This window comes from Toxotes jaculatrix, chromosome 1, assembly GCF_017976425.1.
Source record: "Toxotes jaculatrix isolate fToxJac2 chromosome 1, fToxJac2.pri, whole genome shotgun sequence".
NCBI classification, from domain to species: domain Eukaryota; kingdom Metazoa; phylum Chordata; class Actinopteri; family Toxotidae; genus Toxotes; species Toxotes jaculatrix.
The window spans coordinates 31,342,414-31,362,134 of record NC_054394.1 but is presented as its reverse complement, the minus strand read 5'-3'; the positions used below and the strand labels follow the sequence as shown (position 1 = coordinate 31,362,134).

The window sequence follows — 19,721 nt, the reverse complement described above, 5'->3', positions numbered from 1 at the left end:
AGGGCCTAAGCTCCAAACTCTAATTTGCATCACATATATTTTGCCTGTGTCAAGGTTTTCTGGGCCTTCAGTATTGTAGCTCAGGGATAAGCTGCTTGTCTGAGAGTTCGAACCCTGCCTCTGCCTCACTTCACCAGGTCTTGACACTAAATCTTCAGGTTCCTGGTCCAACTGTCTCATTATTTGAGTGCATTTGTGAAAACCACATTTCATTAACAGTTAAATAAGAAACAGGCATCTAAATGCTCCCGATCGTTGCTGCCTGTGGGTATGTTTAGCAACGTTGCTTTGGTGAGTACAGTTTTACCATAACTGATGGAGCCAAGGCCCAGAGATATGAAAATATAACCCAAGTTGTAATGAACCATAATTTTCCTTCAGTTAACTCTGAATCAGTTTGATTAGTAAATCGGCAGGATGGATCATTGAGATGCGTCTCTGTGACGTTTCAGATCCTGGATAGTGTGATGGATGGGGATGATCCGTAGTCCCTTCTCTAATTTCACTCAGTAATGAGGAGACATTGTCAGTTTCACTGACTTGGTTGTGGTAGACGCAGTAAGTATTGATTGAGTGATTGATTTGGAGTCAAAAGACTTTGAGATGTTCAGGTTAAATGTCGACTAAATGCTGTTGAAACAAAGTTTACATTTACTCTTTGTTTCAACAACATTTAAATAAAAAATAACTTTAACTTTAAATAACTAAATAACTTTTAGTTTGAAGCATTAAACTTCATCTGATCGAACCAAGATTTACATACACAAATAATACAGAGATTAACTGTGTTATATATCTTTAAATATCAGTGTGCTGCTGTTACCACTTCACCAATTCCTTCAAACATCCTACAATCACAATTAGTTTAGCGTCAATCAGTTTATAGGTCACAGTGGAAATGACGGCTTCATCTGTCACTTCCTCCTGACACGTTACTCGATCCCTCCCGCCGAGCCTGTTCTGGGATCAGCGTTCCTCCAGCAGAATAACCTGTCATAGATTTGTCAGACATCGCGGGCATGTGCTATGGGAGATCCTCAGAGTGAGTGGGAGATCCAGGATACGTCCCCTCCTCCATCTCCCGCACAGGAAACATCACATTTGCTTCCATAAAGAAGAACAGCATTACATTTACTGAATCACATTTCAGCTCAGATAAAGCTTTTTTTTTTTTTTATCAGGGAGAAATTTGATAGAATATTGTACAGTAATGCTGCATCTTGAAAAATTCAAGAAGATCCGTGCTGGTGGAAAGCTTCTCTGTTAGAGACTCTGAAGTGCTTCTTCTCAGAAATGCTGTGTTTTTATTTATATGAAGAAAAGGTCAACTGTGGAGGGAGGAAGCAGAGTCACTACTCAAGCCAACTCTGCTTAAATAATACACCTGCTCTGCATCGCTCTCTTCCTCCTGAATATTTGTTCTCCAGGAATCCGAGCAGGCAGGCTTACATAATGCTGCTCGCCTTCCCTTGAGGTGTGTGTGCACATGCATGTGTTTGGGAGCATGTGTGCAGCACATCAGTGGAAAACGAACCCGGCTATTTTTACACGGATGATCCTGATGCTGGAGCGTAGTGTAAACCCTGTAACAGCCCTCAGACTCTGAGCCTGCAGAGACGACTGGAAGCAGCAACATGACAACAGGCAGCATCATCTGGGTCACTGAGAGTGGTTCAATCTCTCCAGCCGCCTCAGGAGGAAAATGCCTTTACTGCCCCCTGGTGGACACACGGTGAACACCACTTTAATTTGGCAAAAGAAGATGATGATTATTATTAATATTATAATATCATTATTAATATTTAATCTTGAACACTCAAGCAAGAAAATTAGACATCATAAAGAAATGACAACTGAAAACATTTTAAGTGAGGTCGTGTTAATTTATTTGTTTTCAGTCATGTATGTTTGTGGAATATTGAGAAATCTTACTGCACTGCTTCCTAATAGATAAATTCTTTCTTGCCAGTTTCCCCCACTGAAATGTCCGTCGCCAGTCATCCCAGTCAGCCCAGTCTGTGTGTGTGTGTGTGTGTGTGTCAGCAGCACAAAACTTCTACAAAGCTGCTTCACTTCCCTCCCCCTCATATGAACATGTGACTTTGCATGTGTGCGCATCATCATGTCATGTGTGAATCTGTGTGTGTGTCAGTCATAGATTATTAGATTCCTGGCTACAGCTGATTAAAGCCATGGATATTGGAACTTAAAGAATCACTGAAGCAAATTTAAAAAACAGACAGGTTCAAACTCAGTGTCAGTTTGCAGAGAAGGAAAATTCTGCCGTTACTGTGATTCAGCTGTTTTTTGTACTTGTTTGTAAATTTGCTTTTACTTTTTTAACTCTGTGCTAAATGATTATTCTCTGACAACATCACCTGTTTTCCCTCCTCAGGTTTCTTGATGCTCTCATACAGAGAGAGTTTAGCTGTACAGGCTTTGGTTGGTTGGGGTTGTTGCTAATTTAGTCAAATGTGTGTTTTTAAAAGTAATAGTTTAAGTTCAGGAGTTTCAAAGACAGTTTGTGTGTTTTTAGTCTTTTCATTCTGTTTCTCCCTCCTCTCTCTCGTTCTCTCTCCAGGTCGCCATTATCGCCGGGAACTTTGAGCTCGCCGAACTCATCAAGAACCACAAAGAGACAGATATAGGTGAGTGGCAGAGCAGCAGATTCTCGTTTCCTCTCCTCCATCCATCGCTCACCTATTCTTCCTCAGCCACCCAGTGCGTATTCCTGAATCTCCCTCGGGATACATTTCAAATCCCCCCATGGTTTGATCCTCCTAAATGACCTCCCGGTATAATCCCCTCTGTGGGATTACGAGCGCGGTGCCAAGAGGATGAAAGTTTATGTTTACACCAGGACAAGCCCAGGCCGATTAGGCCAAGAGAAATGATCAATGCCTCGGCCAGCGGGAGCTTTCATCTGGTGCGAGCTGATTGGTCGGTTTCCAGAGGTGTCGGCTGATCTGTGGTATTCGGCGTGGCAGGGTTTGATTAAGTCGGTCGATGGATTTAACGCTTCTTCTGTTGATTGTGATTGTTTCTTGTATGACAGTGCTCAGTTGTGTGCGTGTTGTGGAAGCTTTAGGTGAAACACATGAAGCTGTTTAAGTCAGACTGAAGGTTTGGAAATTTGACAGCTGGTCAGGAAACGTGCTGTGGATCTTATGCAGTGTGACTGTGGTAAATTCAGACTGGGCAGGTCTGAGGGAGCAGCTGTTTGGCTGCAGTCATGACCCAGGTCTCTTTGAAACATCAGTCTTTAGGGTTTAATATCAAATTTTTTTAGGTTTAATCAGAATCTTAAAATAATTTACACAGATAATATTTTGAAATTGTGCTTTTCTGTGTTGTTAAGGTTCAGTGAAGATTCAAACAGGTGCAGTTTCCAGTACAGGAACACTTCCTCTTTAGCTGGTATTTGGTTGCTGCTTGTTAAAGGGTTAATTTTAGACTATATTAAAATGCATGATGGTGCCTGTATGTATGTATGTGCTGTACCGTATGAGAGTTTGTTCACTCTGCATCTGTGTGTGTGAGAGGGAACGAGAGGGAGGTGAGAAGACGAGAAAGATTTCTCACGAACATACAAAAATGAAAAAAAAAAAAATTGAACAAATTCCATGTTTTTTTTTCATCCTGCTATTTATTACCTTCGTTGCTTAGTTGCCACTTACTCACTCATTAAGTTCTGGAGAGGCAGATTTGAAAAGGTTTCAGTTTTCAGGCCATGAAAACGGCCACAAACCGTTTACAGCTCCGGTTTAAAATCAGCCACTTCTCTCTGCACCGCTTACAACTGTTGTGTCGATGTCGCACAGTTATGTCGATGGTTTACACAGTGAATATAGACCGAAAATAAAAAATGTCTCCAGTCCAATGAAATGAACACAGAGCATTACTCAGATACTGGCTCGTAGTTTATGTGCAGAGATAGCTCGGGGATTACGGGGCCTTAGAGAAAATGAGAAAAGATGAACAAACAAATAAATATATAAAAGAGGACAGAGAAAGATGAGGTTGAGGGGGAAATGAATGAAGAGAGAGAGAGAGAGAGAGAGAGAGAGAGAGAAATCTAATCTAATCTAAAGATGTAATCCTGCAATTGTTGCCCTCTCTCATGGACGCCACCCACCAGCGGGCAGCCTCACACAGCAGCGACCTGGTGAAGGTCTAAATGGGACACTGCGGCGGTGCAGGATTACCCCCAAAAAGCCCCGTCGCTGTCGACATCTGCTACGCCCCCAACACCACCACCTCCCTCCTTTCACGCCATTTCAACTCCAACCACAAGTGCTGGGCTGTAGTTATGAGTGTCAGCCAGGATTAGGCCAAGGTGCTGAGGCAGTCAGGCGGTAACCGTCCCCTCGTGTTTGGACGTTCTGTCTCTGTCCCTGTGAACCAGTCATAGAGTGGATTTTGGGATGGGACATTTTTACCTCTGGACTCTCAGTTGGCCACCATGGGTTCAGCCTGCTGCAAAGGTTGGTGCCCCTCTACCCCTCCTACCATCCACCCTGTGCTCCCATCAACCCTCTACCTCAGTTGCTTGACTCACTGCTCCACCTTAAACTCACACACACCCACAGAGGAGCCCGGCCCACCTGTTCCCGCCAGAGACAGCTTGTGTCGTGTTGAGCCTCTCGCTGGCTATATGCAGCTTTAGTGCTTCTGAATGTTGATCATGGACTGAACACAGTGACTTAATGTGTGTGTGTGTGTGTGTGTGTGTGTGTGAGACTTAGCCCTGTGGCTTTCACAGTTTCTCATGCTTGCTCTGTCCAGATGATGTAACTGTTCAGCCACACAAATCTGCTGTTTTATTACATCATGGTTTTTATATTTCACTAAAGGCTAAACGACCATCTGCCATCAGGGGCCCCCAGGCCCCCAGGAGCCCTGAAATCATGAGATTCGCTGTGTGTCAGTTCGTTTATCATGGATAGATTCATTGGTGGAATGAGGTGGACGTTTGGACGGTTTAGGAAGAAATGATCAAAGTCGATGCAGCAGAACCAGAGATATCATTTTTCTTTATTCTTAGTCTTCTTCAAAACCTGGGGCCATATTACCCATAATGCAACTCTACCTCTGATTTTTTTCTCTAACTCGTGTCGTCTCCAGACCCGACCCACGCTCAGTCAGGTGACATCACCTGAGGACATTTACCCCACACAGCTCCCTCTGGAGACCCCACACGTGCAGTCGTATTAAACGCCTGCAAACTGACTTTGGAGTTCCCCTTTAAGGCTTCCTGCAGTTTTACCTAAAGGCCGATCAACACGGGGAAACTTTCCTTGAAAGCATTTTTTAAAATCTGTTTCTTGTTCCTGTGAAATATCATCTTCCATTTTATGACACTGAATCAGAAACGGAATCAGACAGAAGCTGGACTGTCAAAATAAAGGTCTGTCTAAATGGACCATAGTGTGACAGGGAGCTGATACGGAGGAGCTGGACTCACCCTGGGGAGCAGTGAGGCCTGCAGCTTCACTGGAGGGCTTATAGATGAGGGGTTGATTAGTTCATCAACAATCGTTTTAATTGTCTATTAACTGTTTTGCAATCAAAACACCAAATATCTGCTAACTGCAGCTTCTCAGATGTGAGGATTTGATGCTTTAGTGGCGCTTTTTGCTATTTTATCAATCAATAATTAAAATAATTAATTTTTTTAGTGCTGTTTTAAGACCTTGTCCTACTTTACCGTGTTTATATGCAGGTCACTTTTTAAATTCGTGTTTCATAAAAGTGCTGCAAACTAAGCGACACACAGCAAACAGAGCCCCGGGCCCCCCACTGTGCGTTAATCCGGCCTTGTACATCGTCCATAATCTGCTGCTCACACAACAGAATCAGTCCCACTCTGATCTCAATTATTGTATTAAAGGATGTTTGTGGGCTAAAATATAAGCATCAACATGTGAGCACAGAAGGTGTTGGATCACAGCTGCAGATGCAGATGTTTGTCGTTGTGACCATAAACAGTCTGTTTACTGCACAACAGCTCTGCCCACAGGGCCAAATCTTCAGATCCAGCGTTCAGATTTTCTGTTCAATCAGCAGAAGGTGCGAGAAATAATCAGCCCGTCACATCTGCCTGGACGTCATGGAAGAATATTGGTTTGACAGAGACGAGCACCAGTGCTGCACAGTGTTATTCTCTAAATTTGGTGGTTGTGTGAGCTGTTGTGAAACATGGAAGCTCTTAATCAATCAGCCAGTTATTTCATCTGCTCGCTCTGAGTTTAGTCTCTCACCCAGGGAGGAGAGGTGACTAATCTAACTTCAGTTTCAAGAGCCTGAATGCAGTGAATTATCATATTAGTGGGACACTGAGCGCTGCCATATTTCTAGATGGACTCCTGTGCGGAGACAAAGGGGGATGAGGCTGTGAAGTAGGACAAAGTGTGACTGGTGGAGGAGAAAGGAAGGCTTCTCAAAGGGCACCGACAACCATTTACGTATATAGCCTGCACGTCCTTCATGTGGTTAATGTGTGTGTGTGGCTGTGACCTATATACTGTAGTTAATAGCTGCATGTTCAGAGAGCTGCGGATGGAGACGTGTTACCATATTTTCAAAATTAGTTCACAATCCTGCAGACGAGTGGGCTGTTCCACCTCAGGCTGATCACAGCTGGCAGGTAACCACTCCCACACTGTCAACACAGTTAAACAAATACAGGAATTCTTCTTCTTATTTACTATGATTAGTATTAGAAGTATTAGCAGTAACATCATTATTACTGGTATTAGTATGTAGTACACAGTCTCTGGGCTAATATCTGTATTTGCCAATATTTTCTTTTACATAAACTTATAAATATGAACAATTTGACAAAGATGCCAGAGAAAAAAAACAGATCAAAAGATTTACATTATTAAAATAAAAATACTCACTGTGAGTAAATTATGGGATGCACAGTGAAATTATGAAATACAGCACTAAGTCAAAATGATCGTGGCTAACTTTTCTTGGGGGACATGAGTTTCCTCAGATGATGATGTTTTACTGACGGCTGAATAAAGTCGTCTGTTTTATGAACCATCTATGCTCAGCACCGTTCGAAATAAATCAGCTCCAGAGCCGGAGAGAAGCTTCGTGTCCACCTGCCTCTGTCAGTGAATGTGTGGTGAGGATGTCTGTGGAAGATATCTGTCATATTTCTCCTCTCCATACAGCAGTAAGCCTGTGTAAGAATGATTGACAGATGGGTGTATTAGACCACCCGCTGCCAGAGTGTGATAATCCTGCAGGGAGCATGTATTGACCAAACACACACTTTCATACTTGCTCACGCTCACACACACTCTCACGCTCACATGCACGTGACATCCACACGAGCACTTTAACCACTTTCACACTCGTCTATTCGCACTCCGCTGCAGGATTTACAGTTTAGGGGAGACGCTGCGTTTTTCCTGAAACTTGTATCCGTTCTAAACTGCTCCTGAACACAAGCCAAGTCCTGCAGGAGGCCCCAAAAAAAAAACGACTTTAAAATCCTTCCAAAAATCCAGGGCTGGCAGACACACAGCAGGATGCCTTCTGCAGGAAACACACGTCTACCTGTCAGCTGCTGAAAAGTCACGCAGGGCAGAAGGGACGTGATGTTTATGCATCAGGGTTTGTTTTTATGTGCACACAGTGAGGCAGTGATTAAAGAAACCAAACCATAAATTCAGATAATCAGAAATAAACCCATTAAATATTCAGAAAAACACAAGTTTTCCTTGTGAAATCCGTTAAATACTTCTCAGTAAGTTTGTGTCTATATTTGAATGTTATGTCACATGACTTTATGTCTATAGAGACTCAAACTGTTCAGTATTAAATGATAATAAGTATTAAATAAATCATCCTGACATTAGAATGACTCTCTGTAGCCCTCGTTCTTCTGCCAAAGCTAAAACATTTTCTTGCAGTTTTAAGGAAAATGACAAAAAAAATTCCTGGATCTGCTCCTTTAGCCAGGTTTAGCCAGGTTTAACCGGTTCCTCCCTGAACCAGGCCTCAGCCCTCCACCATGTTTGGTCCAAACCCATTCAGCTTTTTTTTTTTTTGCATAATCCTGCTGATAAATACTTTGTGATAGTGAGCCGCTGCAGAATTAACGCTGCAGAGGACGTTCTCTGACCTCTTGTCCTTTAAACACGAAGGCTGAAGCTCCTGCTACATAAACAGCTGTCAAAGCTAACGTTGGCTATGTAGCAATAAAACATATAGCACCTTTAAACCTGGTTTCCCAGAGGAACTAAATTATTAATTTCATTATTGTTATTGTGATTATTAGTCTGTTGGAAACTGTTGGTTTCTCTCTATAATATTGTCAGGTCTTGACTTTACTCTGTAAAGAGCCTTGAGATGATGATGAGCTGATGGAACTGAGATTTTCTGAGGTTTACAGATTTAGCACTTAGCTGATAAATTTAAAAATAATAATAATAAATATGTGTTAGTTGGAGCCGTGGTGAATTTTTCTTGACTTTGCGGATTAAAGTTTCTAAAGCTTGAAGTCGGAGGTGAGAGTTGTCGCTCCTCCTCTGCAACAAAGTGGTTTTATATGTATTTTTATATAAATAAATGAAGGTTTAATTTATTCATCACTGTGAAATGTTCTCTTTCCTTAAACAAGTGTCTCTTCTCTGGTGTGTGTTATACTCACACACACTCTCAAATCCATGCTATATTTGGCTGATTGTGCCAGCAGTGTATCCAGGAAGGAGGACAAATTGATGCTCACAATTTCAACATCCTGTCAGTGAGGAGGGAAAACTTAATTCACACTGTTGTTGATTTCCTTCCTCCACATGACGCGAGCTGTGTCTGTAGTTTTTTCACATCTTAAACTGCGGCAACGCGTCACGTATGAGGTGTTTTGTCCTCACGCAAGGTCAATTATTTTAAGAACCTGAGGGTTCACTGAAGGTGGGGCGTGTTCTTTCAAACAGCTGAACTACTTGTTTGTAATGATTGGTGATAAAATTAGATTCAACTATATGATGTGGAGCGATGTGAGCAGCATTTACTGATCAGCATGGTTCAGTAGCAACAGAAAATTACCTGCTATCTGGAATATGTGTGTGTGTGTGTGTGTGTGTGTGTCTCTGGTGCCACATCCAGTGCATTCCTTCACAAACAGCAGATGCTGCATATGTAATAAGCAGAACAGTGATAACAGATCACGCCATGTTATTTGCATGTAGTGATGATCTGTGCACGGTCCAGCTAATAAACCTACAGGGCCATATGTACGGGTGGAACAATTTGGTGTCCACATACATTTGGCCTTGCAGTGTATTATTCTTGTGATTTGAATTCAGAAATCAGCTGACTGACACAAACCTATAAGAGTAAGGGGTGTTGGATTTCAAAATAAAGCATTTTTCAGCGCACTTCATTGGATTGTCAGAGGAGTGATGCAGCTTTCTTTCTTTCTTTCTTTCTTTCTTTCTTTCTTTCTTTCTTTATTTATTTATTTATTATGACACACTGATGTGTATTTTCTCCATCTATAATCTTCTACATGAGTTTGGGTGAAATGGCCGTCCACAGTACGGAAACACCCATGAAGGGAATCTGCCCTCATCGCTGCATTATTGCATACTTTATGACAACATATGTTTTGCATGTAGCCATCTGGCATGTTGCTCTTCAGTGGGCTCATGTCTTGGATAATTGGTATCAGTGTGTCACCGGGCTTTAGAGTTGCGGCGGAACAGAGACGCAGACCTTTAACAAGCCTTCATTCAGTCGGACAGTGTGTAACTTGACGGCGTCACACGACAGCAGAGCTGCGGCGCGTACAGAGACACCGTCACAAGGATGTGCATTGCATCATACAACAGGCAGGTGTGCGTGTTAGTGTGTAAGTGCCACTTTAATGATGTGCGGAGACGTCCCCCTCTGAGTTGCCTAGCAACACAAAGGATTTGTTTCCCGAAGAAGCTGCTCACCAGTCCGTCGTTAGCTCACAGTGTGTTTACCCTTCATCCTCTGCTCCCAACAACCGGCTGGTGTCAAACCCCCGGAGCTCGGTGACTTTCTGAGAGCAAACTGGGAACAAACCTCACTCCCAAAGTTCCTCACGTAGACTTTGTTTGCTCCATCTTTGTCTTCATTTGTTTGTTTTGAGGGGATGTTTTTAGTGTGTGTGTGTGTGTGTGTGTGTGTGTGTGTGTGTGTGTGTGTGTGTGTGTGTGTGTGTGTGTGTGTGTGTGTGTGTGTGTGTGTGTCTCTCGGGGTTTTAAATCTGCACAGTCAGCTGTTATTTTCTGTTCTTTTCATGTTTTACTAATTTCATGTGCAAATGAATCGACTCCAGACACCTGAGGCTGTGACTGTAAATGAGCTTCACACAGTTGTGTTAATTGTTGAGTCTCTGTAAATAACATTGTAAAGTTTAGACCTGCTCTGTGTGAAGAGATAACTGCAGTTATTGGTGGTTTAGTTTGAATAAAACTGACTTGACATTTCAATAAGACAAGTCTGAATCAGTGAGAAGCTTTTAAATGATGGAAAGAAGCCAGTTATCTTTTCTGTTTGTAGATCATTTGTTCCCATGCTAAACATTTTTCATTTTGTTTCACACAGTTTTGAATTGTTTTCTTCTGACAGACAAAAAGCCTCTGAGGCAGCGCTCAGGGCCCGAGGCCAAAACTCTCCCCTGGAACCCGACACATGTAAACCTGAGTAATGTCTGCCTTTAAATTCACGAATATTTGAGGAAAATGTGTTTTAAACAACATTAACAATTTAAACAAACAAAATGTGCAAAGAAATAAAACTTATTTGCAGGTTTTACAATGAAAATTAAGGACAAGAGTTTAGCTTTGAGCTAAAACCCCGGCCTTTCAGGGCCGATCCATAACTCCAATCCATAATTCTGTATTAGAGGCAACGAGTATATTCATTCATTTTACTTTTCACTGTTATCATTCTTATCCAGTGATTCTTACAAAATGTTTTCTGGCATTGGACTATTTTTGGTTTGTGTTATGACACTGTGTCACATTTCATCAAGATGTGAGACACTTGTCAACGTACAGTATTATTATTAGAGGCTGACTGATGTGTTTGTAGGCAGGTATCATCTGTGTGTTTGCAGAGATGCAAAAAGAAAAACTCAAAATGTGTTTGAAGTCATTTAGAATCAGCTGTTTGTGTTTGTGTTGATCTGTTGAGCAACTTGTTCAACTTTAAAACAGCATCTGCAACAAAAGCTACAACTTTCATACAGCATGTTTCCACTGTACGTGTGTGTTATCACAGCCACTGCACGGACTCCACGCATCCCTCTGTCACTGTGTTTCCGCTCCGTGCTGCAGCTGTGCAGCGCGGTCTGTCGCTCATGGGAGGGAGAAAGAGCAGGAGAGAGGGGGGGGTGTGTGTGTGAGGGGCGGGGTTAGGGGATTCGTGTGTGTGTGTGTGTGTGTGTGTGTGTGTGAGAGAGAGAGAGAGAGAGAGAGAGAGAGAGAGAGAGAGAGAGAGAGAGAGAGAGAGAGTGTGTGAGCGGACGGGGTCGCGCAGCGTTAGCAGGGAGGCGGCGGTAGTGGAAGGTGTGAGCGGCATCATGTGCGCTGCGCGCGGCAGCTCCTCTCCGCGGAGTCGCTGTCCGCGGTGCTGAGACGCAGAGTCGGGCTCGGAAAAGTCAGCGAAGCCAGGCCAGAGTAGCAAAGGAGTGAAAATGAAGTCGATCATCAATGCCTTAAAAAAGGAAGGTAAGAAGCCTGCTCTTTTTCTTCAGACTTTTCAAATCAGGCGCTCAGGTCTCGGGCGTTTGGAGTTCGCGCAAAATCTCCTCTATCAACTCACTGTGCATGTGGAGAAATGTCCTGCTGCTTCGTCGAGAAAAGTGAAATTACAGCCTTTATCTCTCTGTTTAAAGTGCTAAGCGCCGTTTGAGGGTGTAGGTAGGTCGCGGTGTATTTAGGTTACAATTATAATCCGCGAGTTGTGTCTCTTTTTTTGTCCGGACGGAAAAGAAAAGCAGGCAGCGCGGCTCTGGAGCAGTTTTCAGGTCACTGGAAAATGGGACTCCAAGGCTGAGAAAACACCCACAGACATGACTACATGCCATTCCCCTCACCCAAACAGAACCGAAACAGCTTATCCATCTGCCCGTGTGTGAAACCATGTCGGTGGCTTGACGCTTTGATTCATCCGCTGCTATTTTTCTCAATGAAGACAGAGACTCTCCTGCAGCGCGGCGCGGCGCAGCGCAGCGGGCTGTGCAGCCTATAGGCGGGGGACGGGTGCCAGAAACCTGGGTTCTGGAGGAAAGAACATACACTGAGTTGACAGCTTGTTAGGTTCACTTCGACATCTGATGCTGTTATTATCATTAACATCACAGCAACGTTTTTCATAAAGCAACATTCACTGGCTCCGATAAGAAGGAATTACTGGATTCAATCCTCTGTTTCATTGGATGGAGCGTTGCATTCAACTGGCAGCTCAGTGTAATGAACATGTGTGAAATGTTTCTAATAAGTGAGCAAAGTTAGTCCCAGCGTCCACTGGTGATGATCATGTTTGTGTCAATGAAGCCTCAAGTAGCAAATTCTATAAATTAGTGAGTAAAGACATGAGAATAAAATCTTTAGTGTTGAGTTCCTTTGCAGTGAATCCACACCGTCTGTTCTATTCTTGGAAAACACAACATTCCCACTGGCACTCCAGCTCCGTATGATGTAAAACTGAACTCATTTAAATGTGTGGAGTAACTAATTTGTACCTGTAGTGTGTGTGTGTGTGTGTGTGTGTGTGTGTGTGTGTGTGTGTGTGTGTGTGTGTGTGTGTGTGTGTGTGTGTGTGTGTGTGTGTGTGTGTGTGTGTGTGTGTGTGTGTGTGTGTGTACAGAACGTAGGCTTTAGGCCGTTTGAGAAATCAGATCTGATTCATTTCAGAATCTCTCGCAGCTTTTTAATGGAGGAAAGATCAGTGACTGAAATATTTCGCCCCAGATGACAAAACCCTGAAGGTGACATCAACTGTGCGTCATACCTCTGCACAGACACACAAACTGCACAGACACACAAACTGCACAGTGACACAAACAGGGATGTAGTGATTATTTAGTGTAAACCAAAGTGAAAACAGTAACCTCTAACACTAATTCACAATTTTCTCACACAGTAAAAACTCTAAATACGCTGCAGTGAGCTGTAAATTGAGGTTCAGGGAATTTATGAATCATCATCATTTTGTGTCACCACTGACAGTGTTGTGTCACATGACAGTAATTTACCCATCTGCCATACGTACAGACAAAGCGTTGCATTGTGGGATCTGCAAGCTTTTTGTTGTTGTTTTTTTATAAACAGTAAAAAATTGACTTTTCTTTTTATTCTATTGTAGGAATTTTACTGTAATTCTACTGTAGAGAAAATAAAGGACAAAAAAAATTACATTAATAATTCAGACCCTGAAATAAAAATGTTTTAAGTAGGGAGCCGCACCAGGAGGAAATGTTCTCCAGGCCTTAAGAACGCATTAGAACAACTAGACATGAGAACACAGAACCACACTTGTTTCAGTGGTTGTCAGATTTAGAAGAAAAGTCAATGTAATCAACATGGTACCAAGAATTTTGCTTCTGGCTGTTTGAAAACGGGAAGAATTTCATTCAGAGCAGCTTTAAATCTCTGTTCAATCTGAGTGTAAAGGTAGAGTCTGAGTTCACGTCTTCTGCAGGTCGGAACTTGAGTAACTGTCCTGAGTAACTAACTTTACTCCCTCAGCTCCATCTGATGGAAATTTTAAATATTACTCCTTAATAATGAGTTAACTGAAAATAAGTAAAATAAAGTCGCTGATCAAAACGATCCAGCTGCTGATGGTCAGGAGATGAAACTCAAACACGTGTGGTGTTTAATGACTCCAAAAATTTAGCTTTTTCACTCAGTCTCTGCCCAAATTCTCGCTCTGATTATTCTGTGAATTCTTTACACCTGGTTTCTGGACGTCACCTGTGAGAGGGAGAAAGTACTGAACAAGGGGACGACCTGGTGGCCTGCAGATGAAAGTGCCAACCATCAGCCATGAACCGCTTTTGTTGTTTCACTATCAAAGGAATGAAATGCTGAGAAAATAGGATTAAAAATGAATAAAGACATTAGAATAAAGACAAACTGTTTTTGATGAATATCCATCCCTTTCTTTTTGTGCAGAAGCATGCGTGCGTGCGTTCGTGTTGCCTCTGGTTTCCCTCCTCTCTTGCTGTGTAGTTGTGTGTGGGCTGTCTGTTCTCTGTTGTTTCATTTCAACATAAACTGGGCTTTTTTTTAAATTGTTTGTCCATTGTTGTGGTTTTCGTGGCAGACGTGAGGAAATGAAGGATGATTGTTCTTTGATTCATTATGTACAGAATCGTTATGGACAGAACTGAGCTGGACAGTATTCAGGCTTTGGACATGTCCATAACTCTTGATTATGGCGTTTGCTTTGCCCTGGTTTGGTGGTTAACTGGTTTGGTGGTTTAACCTTCTGGTTTGGTGGTTAACTGGTTGGGTGACCGTACGTTTGGGTTTGAGTTGAGAGAGTTCAGATCTGCAGAATGGAAAAAATCTTTAATCTTTGCAGGGATTTTGCCAAATTCTCAAAAGGAACGTTCTCAAACTGTGAAGTGAAAATCTTTTAAATGTACAGACTTTAACTTTCGATTACACTTTATGATCAGGGCACGTCACACTGACACAAACTGGACTTCTGAGTCCAGTACTGAGCTCAGTGTATTACCATAATGTCAGCAGCATGATTTAGCTTGGCTGAACGCTTCCAGCCTCTCTGACCTCTGACCTCTGCGTTCTATAGATTCCACTGATTGCTTTTCCAGCTCTTACATAAGATGCTCAGATTGTTTTGACTCCACTCCCCCATTTTACTTGATAATTAATTTGTGTCAGCGATTGTGTGCAAGAGATTCTGAGAAAGAGAAAGCAAGTGGATGCATGTGTGTGTGTGTAACTGAAGTTAAAACCAGCACCAGCAGCTTGGAGGCCACACACGCCTCAGACATGCATGCAGATAGCCTGGTTACTCCTAAATGTGCTAGCTCATTAGATGTTAGCACCTCATCTCTTCATCAACACGTCTGCTGTAGACGGAGAGAGAGAGAGAGAGAGGTCTGAGATATTAGTCTGGGAAAGTGATAATGACTCAGTGAATCCCCCTTCAGATGTTCAGACTGCCAGGAAATGAGGAGCAGGAATCAGCAGCACAGCTAACAGGCAACAATGCCAGCCCAGTGCCACTGTGTTAATCAGCTCATAATCAGGTGATGCTTATTGAAATGGCTGCAGGCCCTCTTCTTCTTCTTCTTCTTCTTCTTCTTCTTCTTCTTCTTCTTCTTCCTCTGCTGCTGCTGCTGCTCCCCCTGCTCTGTTGTAATTGGAAGGAGAGCCGGTGATGGCAGTTGTAGGCTCGTCGTCTCGCTGTGCAGTGGAGGAATAAATCCGTGGGGAAATCAAGGCCAACCTCCATTACTGGTTCAGTTTGACAGTGTAGTGCAGCCGGTAGGACCTGAGGAACTCGGCTCGGCTCATGTAATCATGATAATCATGCTAATGATGGTCAGAGAGGGACAGCAGTGTGGAGCGTGGAGCCATGGCCAATTACCAATCTCAGCTCAATATTCGTGTGTGTCCGTGTCGCTGTTCTGTGCCTGTATGTTGAAGACATTTATGAGCTTTAGCCATCGAATGTTGGAGAAGGGCCCAACGTCAGAGAGAGAGATTAGATTCTGATGGATTGATCAAGAAAAAATGACAAGGTGTGCACAATAGCAGCAGAGAAGTGGCACAGCAAGGGTCGATGGATGGATGGATGAATGAATGGATGGATGGATGGATGGATGGATTGATTGATGGATGGCTGGATGGATGGATTGATGGATGGATGAATAGCCATGCATGTGTGTATGTGCCTGACATCACTGAGAGAAAAATTGGCACATCAGAACAAAGGTAAGCTATTTATACGTCTTCTCCATCGTCTTCCCCGTGGTGCACAGATGCTGAGGTGCACTTTGCCTCCAGCGCAGCTCACTGCTGACTGCAAACAGTTAACTCAAGCTCTTCTTAAAGAGTTCAGTGTTGGATTTCACAAGACAGGTATATCGTACATGACAAGGCTGCCTGTAATTAGGTGGATGGATGGATGGATACATAGACAGATAGATGGATAGCCAGGTTACATCCAGCAGAGGGTTTACAGCACAAATGTCTTTGCTGGATGTGTGTTACTGAAACGGCAGAAGATTAAAGAGCTTTTCTTCGACTTGCCTCATGTTGTTTTCACAGTGAATAATCACAGAAAACACACGGAGCCTAAACTGCCCAATCACACTGCTGCCTCCACCGAGAACAGTGTGCTAAGAAGAATCCTTCAGCTTCCAGCCAGACAATGCAGAGCTGTTCCCATGAATGAAGCCTCAGCGTGGTCAGTACATGTGCTAATTAAAGTGTGACGAAGTGCTCCTAAGAATAAAACACAACAATGGTGAGAGGCATAGTTACCACCTTTAATATGTAAATGGTGTCGTATGTGCTGGAATTAATGAGAATGTCAGGCTCATAGCTCCAGAATCATTAGCACCGTTTAATCCTCACACACTCACAGAGGTCACAGAGCAAATACTCAGATCACACAGTTACTTTTCAAACACACTTTACTGAAGAAACTGATATTATTGTTTGTAGGGATGCACCGAATATTCGACCACCGAACATTTTCGGCCGAAAACGGCCCAAAACTGCATTTTCGGTTTTCGGCCGGAAGACTTTAATCACGGAAACAACATGGCCGCAACAGGATGTTGTGATGACGCAAGCGAAAACCGCGGCCAGTTCGAGCTTGTTTGGAAAAACCAACATGTCTGCGGTGCCAGTAAAATCTGAGAGAGACACACGGACAGCGAAATTTCAAGAGGGGGCGCATCCGCCAAAATTTCTCCACGTCGGGTTTAATTTATCGCCTGAAAGCTGTGCTGAATATGAGAGAAACGCAGCGCAGGAAAGGGAAATCCCTCCGAACACGCCCACTCCGTCTGTGGCGGACGGTTTTGAAAAGGCGAGGAAGTTTAAGACTGAACTTAAAGCGCCGCCATTCCTGGTGCTTTTGTTGTTGTTGTTAAAGGCCTACGGTTAACATATGGGCTATGGCGATCTTTGTTCTGATACACTATTATGTTGTAGACCTACAGCGAAAAGTTTAAAATGCTCTTGCCTTATATGCACTCTGTGTTTTTATGAGAGAACATATTTAATTTTACAGTCTTGTTTAAACTGATTTATTCTTTGAAACATTCATATTAATTTATGTAATCGCAGTGCCTTGTAATTTTAAGGGGGTTAGAACACAGTCATAGCCATAAATGCAATGGTACTAATATTTGGCATAATAATTTCTTCCGGTGTTTCGGTTTTCGGTTTCGGCCAAGACTTTTCGTTTAGGTGCATCCCTAATTGTTAGACGTAGTAGCAGTTGTTCAGTGAATATTATGAGAGTTTCCAAAGCTGTTGGACCCATCGTCTGAGCAGCATCTCTGAAACAGCATCCTGGTCCTCCGCTGCCTGACATCATCCACAAACAGGCGGGAGCTTCCTGTGTAGCATCCGCCTGCAGCATTAACGCCGACCTGAAATGAACGCCACTGAAAAGCAAGAACTTTTAAATTTAGTCTGTTCCAGCTGAGGCTGGAGTCTGTGGTTCTGACTCTAAATCTCCTGTAGGTCAGGAACGGTAGTGACTGGATTTTTGTCCAGAGGATAACACAATGACATAATACAATAACACAATGGTATGTGTGATTAACACTGACTGACAATTTAAAACACTACAAGTCACAGTTCCTACAAAAGCTAACAGCTCTGACACTATTTGAAAAGGCGCTGATGTCCGTCCAGAGTTTCTGGTTCCTCTGTCTGTACCCGTGTGATGCTGCATGTAGAACATTATGACTTAATGTTGTATTTTACAGATTCAGTTCAATTTCTAAGGGACCTATTTAACAGATTTGTAAACAGGTGTTTGTCCTTAAGTTGTGGTTTTGCAGGTGTAACAATAGAAGAATGTGCTTCGGCGCTTTGAATGATTTTTACTATTCTTGATTCTTAAAAAGGAGCGTTTCAGTGCTGAGGCCAGCCCGAGGTTTAACCGTGTATTAGTGCTGCAGCAGTAACATACTGAAATTACACAGCAGCACTGTGCTGATGCTGGAAACACCAGAATTACTGGTTTTGAAGCTTGTGAGCACAGCTGCTGCACCAGAGCTGCACGTTCACACTGAGCCCAGTCACACTGACAAATAGTTTTTATTAGAGAAAGAAGCAAATCATCCTGTGACTTTGATCCAAGGTCAGTGTGACATTTCCTTTAATACTGGTTGAGAGTTCAGGGTTACGGGCTCTTTATCATCACTCGGGCAGCTTCACACCGAGCGCAGAGGACTGTGGAGGTGTCTTCAGTGATGTAGAGCAAGTATTATGGTGTGTTTATATGATTCTGATGTTTCCATCCTATTTTTATTTTTCTGTCCTATTTTTTATTTTTAAGTACAAATTGTTTTTTCTTGTCTATTTAAAAAAAAAAAAATCACTTCACCTAATTATTCAAGTCTCTTCAGCGTTTTCACTTCAGCTGACACTGTAAATTCTTTCAGTGCTTCACTTGGACAAATGACACAAAGACATTTATCCTGTTTAACATGTGTCAGTGTGAACACGTAAATATTCTGATAATCTATGGAAATAACACATTCTTCAGAAAACGTCTAGTGACTTCTAACCTGAGTCTCTCCTGCTGACTTTGACAGGACTGTCCCTCCCATCAGTCTCCAGAGCTTTTACACACAAACAGCTTTAAGTTCTTTCAGTGCCACAGTTTCAGCCACAGCTTAAACTGGATCTAGACTGATGTTTGACCAGAAAGACTAAATATGTTAAAATTCTAAAAATTCTGAAAGATGAAGAAAATTAAATTCCTCCTCTCTCTCATTCCTCTGCAGTGCCTTTCCGCGAGGCCCCAGCCTACTCCAAACGCCGCCGGGGTCCATCTTCTGGCAACAGCAGCGGAAACAGCCAGTCTCCGTCCTCGTTATCAGCGCCACGGGTCCTCCTGCGCTCCAACAGTGACAACAACCTAACGGTCAGTCAGTACCAGCAGCAGCACGGGTCTCCTGGCAACTGGGCCCCCCAGCTGCAGCAGCACCAACACGCCCAGGCTCACCCGCTCAGGGCCCCCCAGCAGGGTCACTCACAGCCTGGCTCCTCAGCATTACATCGCAGCCTGTCACCCCAGCTGCTCCAGCAGATGCCCAGCGGCAGCCCCAATGGCACCGTGGTGGTCCGGACCATGGGGAGGGGGGCGAGGAGCCGGTCACCCTCCCTCAGCCGGCTGGGGGAGCGCGGGGTTCCCTCACAGCGTCAGCCCAGGTGAGCAACACAGTGAGTGGAGAGTAGAGAGCTGTTTGCTGTGTGAGCTTGAGTGACAGTTTGGGAAACACACACTGGCTTTTTCCTCCTGTCTGTTCACAAGATCCAGGCTGACTAACCCGGGGGTCAGAGGTTGACGCACGACTCACAGATATTTTACTGTCAATATTTTGCTGTGGCGTCCCAGCACAGCTGTGATCTGGTCAGAGCCGACTCTGTGCTGCTACGTTAAAGATGCCATCACCATCACGTGTCCAGAGAAAATCAGGCGCCAAGTAAAAAAAA

At 43.3% G+C, this 19,721-nt stretch overlaps 1 protein-coding gene across 1 annotated transcript in view; it reads left to right on the top strand.

The window, feature by feature from the left end:
- The window catches only part of LOC121184311 (SH3 and multiple ankyrin repeat domains protein 2-like), a 149,420-nt gene that overhangs the window by 66,363 nt on the left and 63,336 nt on the right, over nt 1-19,721 (top strand). Inside the window, exons 10-11 of the mRNA XM_041041920.1 lie at nt 2,582-2,648; nt 19,010-19,436. Coding sequence (XP_040897854.1) covers nt 2,582-2,648; nt 19,010-19,436 — 494 coding nt within the window. The remainder of the gene's footprint in view (nt 1-2,581; nt 2,649-19,009; nt 19,437-19,721) is intronic.